Genomic DNA, 10904 nt, shown 5'->3' with positions numbered 1-10904 from the left:
ATGTAGAGACACTGATTTAAGACAAATAAAGGAGTGGTCTCTTAATTTTTTCCAGAGCTGTATATGCATATGGGCTTGTTTTCTCAGTATCCAACTACAATATAGTTTTTCTTATTGAAAAAAAAAACATGTATAAATTACACATATGTAGTTTAGTGTTCGCTGTTTCAATCCTTGTCATTAAAAAAAAACAAATCGCAGGAGCTCTAGTAGCTTCTGCTCCATAACAAAGATGGCAACCATTGAGGTTAAATAGTGTCCAGCGTTCCACACTCAATGTTTTTACCGTTTTTTTGTGCACAGTGAGCATCCGGGGGACTTGTCATTCACTGATTTAGGCCCCACTTGGTCTGCGTGAGCACTCCAAATAGCAAGTGTAAGTACAGGAGTGAACGATTTGAAACACTTTCTTGCATCGTCGTAAATCCAACTCTACCACCACGTTTCCATTCAAACCACAGCGGTCTAGCCCCGCCATTGCCTCAGATGAAGACATTGGCTAAGGCGTCAATCACTTCCTGTCACGGCAAATCCCAGAGCAGTCCATGTGTACTCCCACCATGGTTGGGCGGGCCCTGTCGCTGGTGTGTAGCGGGTAGGCTGCTTTCTGACTGACATAACCATTAAAGATTGTTACGCCTGTCTTGTCTTCCCAACATAATAGATCATCCACAGAGGAAGCGGCTGACGAGAGGACGGCTTCCTGCTCTCCAGGATTCAGGTAAGGCAGACAGGACAGACAGATTGACAGGCAGACCATTTTCCAGTGAGCAGTAGACTCTGTCCGACTCTACAATGCTGGGATAATGAAGTGTGAATTCCAGCCCACATATTCACAGATGAGGAACTAATGATAAGAAGGTGAGTGAATGACAGAGAGACAGGTTGCCCAGGTGGGTGCTGCTAATGGTAAATGTCAGTTTGACAGATTTCATTTCCAGACTTGGCTTTGTACGCTGTCTTCCCACTCTAAATTCCCAATCCGAGTTGGTGTGACGGTGCATATCTGCAGATTCTAATATGGGAAGACATGTTTGAAACTGAATCCTGCACATCCTAGCAAATCTTTTCTGATGTTTTACCATAAAAGCTGGATTCAAACAATTCTTAGCCAGAACATAATGTCACCCATGGTTAGCATATACATTATTTCTGACTACAATAATGTTTTATACAAGATCAGCATTAATTAACCCTCGTGTTGTCTTCCCGTCAAAATTGAAAATCAACACTTTTGTTGAGGCTTTTTTATCAATGAACATACTTTTTCTTTAGTTTTTGTCCCATTTTTCATTTCATTCCCATTTTTTGTCCCATGTGTGTCACGTTTTTGACGTTTTCAACACTACGTAACACTGACTCATTAACTTTAGTTTTAGTTATTTTTAGAATTTATGGTAAAAAAAACTAATTTATAGGAAAATAAACCTAATGTTTGAGTTAGAAAAGCAGAAATTAGGAATTATTTAGACTAAAATTAAAGGAATGTATAGGTCAATGGATCATCACAGACTGGAAAATGTCAATTTTTACTCAACACTATTTCAAAACCACTTCAATTTTTTTTCAAACTATAAAATTGAATAAGACACCCCAAAATTCATGAAAGTAGAGATTTGTACTTGCCAAAGAGCGTTGTGTGGAATCAATCATGTTCTTTTGGGGAATTAAAAAGAACATTGATATAGGAAAACGGGTCAATTTGACCGTAGGACAACATGAGGGTTGATGAATTTTGAGGGCGAGAAAACAAAGTGGAGATATAACATTGATGGCTTACGTGTTCTAGCTGACGTAGAGCAACATTAGCATTTATTTTGCAGTCATTATTTTTGGCTGCCTGAAGAATATTTCCCTCTCCTTTTGCTTTGGCCTTGACAAAACAATGTCTGCCTCTTTAGCTGCCACATGCCTCTCTAGGTTAACTGTATAATTCAATTCAGTTGTATTTATAGTGTCAGATCCCAGCAGGTGTTCTCTCAGGACACTTTACAGAGAGTATAGCTTGGCTGCGTCTACTGTACAACGGCCTTTCTGCCTCCTGTTTATTTAGTTTCTAACTTTTGATGTCTGCTATTTGAAGCTGCACAAGACCAGTGTAGGGGGTGTATCAGAGGTCTTTGCCACTGCTGGAAAAGGGTTCAGGAGAGAACTCCGAACCATAACAAGAAAAATAAATGAGCCGTAAAACCATACCAGTGAGCTAAAATGCTCCCTAGAGCTGGGGGAAGGTGCAGTCGGGTGATGATTCTCTGTGGGTTCACCACTACAAGCGACCCCTTCCACATTTCATGTAGTCATGTGATCCATTGTTGCTATAAAAAAAAAAAAGTCAAGCTTACATTGTTGTTAAAAGAAAAAAAGGCCACACCCCATTTAATGATGTCACAAGAGAAACTTACCATGCGTTCATGGGCATTGGAAAATATTCACTTCCTGTGGGAATCACAGGTGGGAAACGGGCTGGATTTTGCTAAGTTTCTCAGATGGAGACGCGTTGTTGACGACTGACGTTTGATGTAGGCGACTTTGGTTCGCCGAAAATATTTCAACGACAATAAAGTGTTTATTGTGGACAAACGCCTCTGCCAAGAAACATACACAGACGTGTTTCAAATTATTCATAAATTGGCCCATGTATAAAAAAACAACACCTTATCTGTGTCCTTTCCTGTTCCTTGTCCTGCAGATAACACAAACACACAACTGTCTGTTTGTATGCACACCTGTTGCTCTAGGCTACGCCCACAGTTGGGGGCAGTCATGCAACAAGTTGATACGCCAAATGCCAACAGAAGAAGAAGAAGATGCATCCTGACCATGTAAACGCTGGCAGTCGGAAAAACGACATAGTCAGTCCTTGATATTCCCAGGAGGCCTGAAAGCACCATTATGCTTATGGTAAAACACCTGCTGTTGCGTCACTATTCAGGCAAGGCAAGGCAGCTTTATGTGTATAGCACATTTTAGCAACAGGGCAATTCAAAGTGCTTTACATAACATTAAAGAGCAGTTAAAAACAATTAAAAAGATAACAGCAGATAAAATAGGAGATTTTAGGCTCCCAGTATGGGTCAGTGTATAAGATGTTGCTCTATTCATGTAATCCACCCGCAATGCTTGCCATTCCCAGAATGGGCCGGTTCCACCGGTCTTACTTTGTCATTCTCTTTAGATGCTTATATAGATTGTCATACGGTTTCAACACAGCAACTTCCGTATAAGAAATTAACAATTATTAAAAGAAAGGCAACATGAAAAAGAAAAGCCTTTAGCCTTGATTTAAAAGAACTAAGAGTTGTAGTGGACCTGGGGGTTTGTTCCAGATATGTGGAGCATAAAAACGCTGCTTCTCCCGGTTTAGTTCTGACTCTAAGGTGTAGTGAGGTGTGCTTTAACGTGAACTTTTCTGCCTATATTGTGATTTTTACATTTTTTATTCAGAGAATGACCCATCTGTCCATGTAAAAGATGAGCAGAGCAGATAGAACTATTGTTTTCCATGGATGTGGGTGTGTTTCTTCAACAAAACAAAAAGCCGCCTGTGTTTTAGCGGCAGCCTTCAATACTGGGGAAAAAAAGAGCAAATGTCACGGAGGGGGTGATAAGATCGCTCTCTGGCCACCGCCTTCGACAGGTCAACAGCAGCCGTGGGGATATTTATCCCCAAACGTATTGCTTTGCTGCCACGGAGGGGAGGAAGGAGGGAGAAATATCACAAATGGCATCACAAAACAAATGAAGCTATCCTCGTCAAGTCCAAAGAGTGGAAAGATGCGCCGCAACAACTCAATATTGTTTATTATTTCTGGGTTTGTTACCTTGTGAAGCAAAGATAAGAAGCAATCCATCGCGGCCCGTGAGGATTCCATTATGGCCCAACACAATATGCTCACCGTTTACATCCAACAGCACACAGCACACAAAAGCAATGCCAGGGAACCATTTCCTGAATAAGAATCTCATTTATCTTCCTCTGTGCATTCATAAAGGCAGACAAGCGCTGAGTAGAGACCGGTGGAGACCTATTATCAAGCTGTCCTCAGCACTTCAACAATGGTCCGTGCACAAATGCAGGCGGCGGGTGCGGAGGGAGCACATTATTTTTTTTCTGTTGCTTTGCGATAGGAACCAAGCTGGATTAAAACAGAATTTAATTGTTGACTTTTGTATTTTTTTTTAAATACATTTTGTCCATTGCAAAGAAGTTAATAATGTTCATAAATGTGCCTCCAAAAACCACATACAACAGTCATTATATTCCCCTCATGAGTCAGTTACGCTAAGCTGGTGTGTCGGATGCATTTCTTCACACTGACACTCATACCAGGCTCTCACAATAGCCCCCTGCCATCCTTAAATCACCTTACACTGGTGGCAGCAGTCATTTTCCATCCATCCATTTAACATTTATTTATGCACAGGGGTAGGAGGAAGTTTGATCATGTTCCCCTTTCACGTCATTGTTACAAAGCAGACGACATATCAAGTATTTTAAAAAGCAAGTGTCAACCGATAAGGCTTTTTCAGGGACGATACAGTTGATTGGTAGGTAATGATAACCTGTTTGGAACCGATATGCATTACGTATATGCAAATACGTCCATGTAGAAACCAAAGTGGGAAGACCTCTGGGTAGGAATGGAAGGAATCGGAAGACTTTTGAGCACGTCAGCTCCTCTCCACGTGAGTATAGGTCAACAATAAATCAAATCGAAGCCACTTTTCTGTAATTGAGTGAGGGTTTAATGTCCGTTGTCCTGGTTTCTCAGTCAGCAGAAGGACATTGGAGAGCAGGCAGTGAGAGCTGTCTCGTCTCTGATCTCAGTGAGAACTCATTTTCACCATTTTAAAGCAAATGTTTGACACTATTTATTCTGACATAGCCATTAGATGAGTGTCCACTCATTTGTTATCTCACCATATAGTGGTCCGCCATGCCCGCGATGGATTTGAATGCTGTTCAGAGGGTGATTCCAGGCATTTTGAGGAGGAAGCATCTTTGGGTTGGCACAAGTACAGTCCAGGATTGCTTGTCCTCTTCCATTTTCTGCATTCCTGACAGAGTAGCAGCTCAAAGGCAGTTTTAATAAGTCATTTCAAAATCAGGGCCTTGTATTATTAAGACAGACATTCTTTGCATTACAATAGTCTACATCCACGACGTTCCACTTCTGGGATTGTTCAGGCGCTGCCTGAAATTACACCAGATGTCTTTCATTTCCACTGAATATCAATTATCTTCCGCTCTCTTTGTACTGACATTTTAAACTGGTGGATTTCTGAGGACTATGGTTACCTGGTCTTCAGATCTCTGCAGGGTAAATCCAGACAGCTAGCTAGACTATCTGTCCAATCTGAGGACTATGGTTACCTGGTCCTCAGATCTCTGCAGGGTAAATCCAGACAGCTAGCTAGACTATCTGTCCAATCTGAGGACTATGGTTACCTGGTCCTCAGATCTCTGCAGGGTAAATCCAGACAGCTAGCTAGACTATCTGTCCAATCTGACGTTTCTGTTGCACGACTAAAACAATTTTTTAATGTACACATGTTCCACCAAAACAAGTTCCTTCCTGAGGCTATTTTGCAGAGACACCGTTGCTCTGGTGCTCGGAGCTTAGCACCGTCCAACACGAATGTGATTGGTTTAAAGAAATGCCAATAAACCAGAACAGGTTTCTCTCCCGTCCCAGAATGCTGTGTGGACTCGCCAGACCTCGGGCAATGTGAGCGTTACAACCAGTAACTACAACCAGGACTGACATCTTGATGTTTTTAGCTGTAAAAGTAAGCGTTAGATGTGACTGAGAGACAAAGGTCATTTTCAAAAAGTACATTTTGAAGAAAAAAAACTATTTTTATGGCTTCTGCTTTCATTAAATACTTAGGATACAACTTTAGGAGTTAATTACCACTTCACTCTTCATTGCAATTCCATTGAGATTACGGCAAACAAATGTGGTTTTATAATTGTAATGAACATAGCCAAGTTTAGTACATGCAGAAAATGTAGTGTTCCCTTTTGGATATATCCCAATATAATTAATTTTATTTGGCTTGGATTATTTCTGGTTTCAAGCTCCTCAATGTGTTATTTCTCAGTTCTGTGGCTATAATTTTTCTGATGCTGGTACAAGACCAGCAATAAAACATCATGCAATTCCAGAACATTGCACTAATACAGGATGCCATAACGCCAAACACTGCCCATCGAAGAAAAGATAAATCATGTGCATATAACTGGATGAGCCCCATTCAGGCATGAGTGAAAGATGGCACTGTGCAGCTTTAGGAGCCTGCTGGGCTGTGTAATGCCACGCTGATTATTTTCCGAAGCCCGGGAAAATAAAACTGTCAGACAGCATGAATCATAATTAATTGTAATTAATGGAACCAGTTTTGTTCTAGTCATCACATAAATCGCAGAGCCCATTTCTGGCGAAAAATGTCACTAATCACACGTTGTAATAGATGGCTTCTCTAAATACATTTGGGGCATTTAATAATCTATATAAATGGTGTGCATTACTTAAAACGTGATTTAAATAAGGGGAATCTACTACGAGAAAAATGTAATAATTACACAACTAATGGAGCTTTAGATTAAGCAGTTCCAAACTGGACTGAAAAAAGCTAAAAAGGAGAACACATTGAATCTCATTCCCATCTTTGTAAATAAAAAATTGTTTACTTAATAAGAATCCCAGAGGTTTCCAAATTACACACAATTATATGAAATTTATTCCATTGGCTGTATAGTACAATAATTATGACCTGGTTTGCTTCACATCTTACAGATAGGCTTATATTGCTGTACATATCTGCCATCAAATAAGAGCTTTAACTGTGCTCAAAAATACACCGGGGCTTTAAATAAACACAGTTGACAAAAACTCAAACGGAGGGATGTGGGAAGAAATGAGAAAAAGGTAAATATGAACAGGTCCTGCTGAGTTTCTGTTGGGTTTACTCTGTATATATGTTTAAAAAAAAACAAAAAAAATGAAATCTACACATTTCCAGAGCCGAATTATCACTGTCCACATTTGAAATGACTTAGAAATAACAGACGTTTTTCAGATGCAGAGGCTGATCTCACACATACAACAGCTAGCTGTTTAGCACCGCCTGTGCTGAGTCGAGGAAACAGCAAATAAAAAAGGAGGAAAAAAGACATCTATCACCTTCTCTCAAACTAAAAGCAAACCTGACAGATCATTCCTGACAGAGACTTGAGTATATTAAAACACCTCTCAGCCTTTGAGAGGGTAAAGACTACCTCCCCATCCTGGAACAAGCTAGCGGCTGCCCTACGTCGAGTCTGTGCCCCGCTGCTCTCACTCCTTCCTGCGTTTCTTGTCGTGGTAGTCGTCCTTTGAGCGGCCGCTGGTGGACGGCCTCTTGGAGCCGCCGTGCTGCTTGGCCTCCTCCAAGAACTTGTCCAGTCCGAAGGGATCCTCCTCAAACTGGACTGGACCTTCCCGCCTCTGCCCGTGGTCGGCACCTGAGAACTCTTTGTCTGGAACAAACCTGTTTGTTGCAGGGAAAAGAAAAGATCATTACAGTGTGCACCAAAGCCATAGTTTCTTTTACTGACAATCTTAGTTTTTTTGTCTTCAGTTATCCTCAAAGCAGGATAGAGGACAACAATCTGAAAATAAAAGCTAACTGCTAGCAGGTAGCTTCTTGTTCAAACAAAATGTTCTACGAGAAGAAATACAGGACTGGATTCAGAATATCACATGGAACATATGTTTGTATGTCTCAGGGAATTTGCTTAAATCAAAGATTTTTAATGTTTTGCACAACAGTGTAACTCCCTGCAGCCAGGCAAACATTCCTAGAGGACAATGACAAGCTGGTGACTAAACATATGGGACAGGCTATGCTCGGTTAGTAGAGTGTGGCGCTGCTGCCCCGAGGACAAGGGCTCCTGCTGGGACATCATGTGCCTGCTTGCCTCGTGCCTCAAAATAAAGCCAGAATGTCCTAAAAATGAGTCAAGCTTTTCTTTTTCCTTTTTTAGGATTATGAATGAGAAGGTGACCACATCAGCAGTCATGTATGTCCTTAAGTTGTTAAGACTGGAAAAGCGCTATATAAATACAGCACATTTACATTTACATAATTTGATTAAAAAAATAAATTGAAAATAAATGCCATATTCCAGACCCAGTTTTTCTTTTTTCTAATCAACAGTCCTCTCTTATGGAAGAGTCTCTTCATTTGACTGATGTCCTGAGACAATCACCATGAAAACATTTAAGCCAGTTGAGCAAATCATTAGATCAAAGTTTAAGATTTTTTTTTTCCCTTATTAACATGTATCATGCGGAACTAATTTAGATTATCTAATATGTAGGGGAATCCCAGCTATACCATCTACAAAAGGTATTAACCTTAATTACACTTAACACTAAATCCAAAAGCATAGTTATAATCGTTCACATCACATTCCTTCCATTAATATGCAATTATGCACAAGGTTTCTTAAAAATGACAACAGTGATCATAAACTTTTTATTGCTTATTCCTGAGCTGCAGTTTGTAAAATTTAAGACAGATGCCACCAAGACGACAATGTCCACCACTTAATTAATCTAATCCCCCACTTATTCATGTGTTATATATGTAAACCATTTTGCTTTTATATAAACTAGGGATTCAAAGAAGTCTTTCCTCTGATCAGCTGTGTTTTATTTGTACTTGCAGCAGTGTGATAATGTAAATACTTGAACAGCCAAATTAGTCAAATAAATATATAATATGTTGCAGTTTGTTGTTGAAGTGGTAATAAAGTTAGTAAATAATGTATAGTACCTGTTGTTGTGCATGAGTGTGTCGAAGTCATCTGTGTAGGCGTCCTTCTCTATATTCTTGCTGGGCCGGTAGATGTTTGAAGCCATGTCTCTGCTGCCGCGGAACGGCTGGTCGTACACGTTGTACGTCTCATCCTCACCACCGGCAAAACCACTATCCATACCCTGGATGAGATGGGGAGAAAGGAGAATGACTTTCAGGAAAATATGTAATATATGTACAACAAGGGCATATCTAAATCTTTTCAGGTGATTTCCTAATTGGCTTTAGCTTCCCTTCATACTTGAGAAAATCCACGAGACAATTCTCTTTTTCTTTTGTATTTGGGAGTCAAATTACTCAGCTAGATATTAGGAAAAGACCGTCATCTCTCATGATTGTTTTGCAACTGAGGCTTTTCTCCTGTCCCCTAAAACACAAACTACTGGAGACTATCACTTTGGCTCAACACAGACAGGAACAGATGTTTGAGGGACCTTAACTCCACTCCAGGTAACTCTGTCTCTCTTACCCTACATTTTAACATACTGGGTATTCAGTCTTGTACATGTTGATATTTTTGTCTAGTCAATACAAATCATCCAAGTCTATATTGATGTCATGAAGTAGGTATATGTTCCAACCTTGCTCTGATTGAAGAGTCGCTGGTCGTACTGGGCCTCACTGGCAGAACGAGGGTTGGGCACGCCCAGAGCGATGAGCTCGCTGATGTCCCTGTCCTGATCTCTCTGCAGCTTCGACCTGGAAAAGAGAACAAGGTCTGAAATTTAGCAAAGATTCATGGCAAAAGCTTATTACACACACACACACACACAACATAAAAACAGAGGAAACATAATATATGCTATATATAACAACTTTCACTAATACTATTACATTTCAACTTGCGAATGCGATATTTTTATAGCCTAGCAACTTGCGAATGCGTATGACTATTCAATTCAATTCAATTCAATTTTATTTATAGTATCAATTCATAACAAGAATTATCTCAAGACACTTTACAGATAGACCACACTCCGGAATTTACAAGGACCCAACAGTTCTAGTTTCCTCCAGAGCAAGCAACAGTGACTATGAAACTCGATGGGGCGTTATCAACAGGCGCAGACCAAAACGCAGCTGGATGCAACTGAATACAGCTACAACCAATCAGAGCAACAAAACAGCGTAGCTTTGAGCGTCACATGCCAGTTTCTTGGCCAGTGCTTGGTTGGTTTTGAAGCCTGGTTATAAACTTTCTCAGATTGAAGCTGAACAGTACACTAAAATGTGATTCTGAAAACATTTGATGCGATACAGAATAGGCAATACAGTTAAGTGAATCTTGATTCCTATTTGATCAAACTGTTTGACAGTTTTGTGAGACCCGAGCATTGCGCTGTTGTGCGGCAGTTATGTTTGGTAACTACTGTCAGCTGTTGTCTTAAACCTGCCGTGTGTGATAAACGGTCAAGATTGGTCCACCCAGGGCCTGGTCGGCTGAAAGTCTGTCTGAACGAGAGGGGGGCCAGACGTATCTGCCACAGCAAATAAAACATGAGTCCGCATTTCGTCTGGTATCCAGCCTACTAATACTTTTAGCGCTGTAACATCAAACCTCTGAAGTCACGAGGGGAACTGTAATTTCAACGTGATACATCACAAAATAAATAATAGGACATTGGCTAATATTTGTGGAAAATGTATAAATGTAAAAGCTTTAACCTATAATGAAATATGAGTACATCATTAAAAAGTTCTTAGTGATTTTAGCATCTTGACTGTCCTTCAGGAACGTCACCTCAAAGTTAAGTCAAAGGTAATTTTATGATAACTAGGTTTCTGCTGTTTGACAGCTGGAATTGGGATTGTAATGAGCTCTCCTCTGAGTTTTACTTCCTCCACTCCTCCAGGGACCCACAATTCCATCAATTGACAACCTGACAGTGAATACACGCAACTTACATACACAAACAGTCTGTGGATCATTGCAGACAAGGACTACTGCGTAAGTACTCTGTTGGATCCTGCTGCATTTTTTTCCGTATCACTGCTGGCCCCATGAATGATTCAGCAGTGTGTGTGTGTGTGTGTGTGTG

At 40.4% G+C, this 10904-nt stretch overlaps 1 protein-coding gene across 2 annotated transcripts in view; it reads right to left on the bottom strand.

Annotated features, from left to right (window-relative positions):
- Window positions 1-6713: 6713 nt before the first annotated feature.
- The window catches only part of snw1 (SNW domain containing 1), a 10742-nt gene continuing 6551 nt past the window's right edge, over window positions 6714-10904 (bottom strand). For both annotated transcript variants that reach the window (XM_032543352.1, XM_032543351.1), the window contains exons 12-14: window positions 9447-9564; window positions 8824-8987; window positions 6714-7533 (exon numbers count right to left, since the gene is read on the bottom strand). In XM_032543352.1, coding sequence (XP_032399243.1) covers window positions 7341-7533; window positions 8824-8987; window positions 9447-9564 — 475 coding nt within the window. In that variant the 3' untranslated portion in view covers window positions 6714-7340. The remainder of the gene's footprint in view (window positions 7534-8823; window positions 8988-9446; window positions 9565-10904) is intronic.

This window comes from Etheostoma spectabile, chromosome 18 (assembly GCF_008692095.1).
Source record: "Etheostoma spectabile isolate EspeVRDwgs_2016 chromosome 18, UIUC_Espe_1.0, whole genome shotgun sequence".
Lineage (NCBI taxonomy): Eukaryota > Metazoa > Chordata > Actinopteri > Perciformes > Percidae > Etheostoma > Etheostoma spectabile.
Note: the sequence above shows the minus strand (reverse complement) of the source record. Positions and strands in the feature narration are given on the sequence as shown.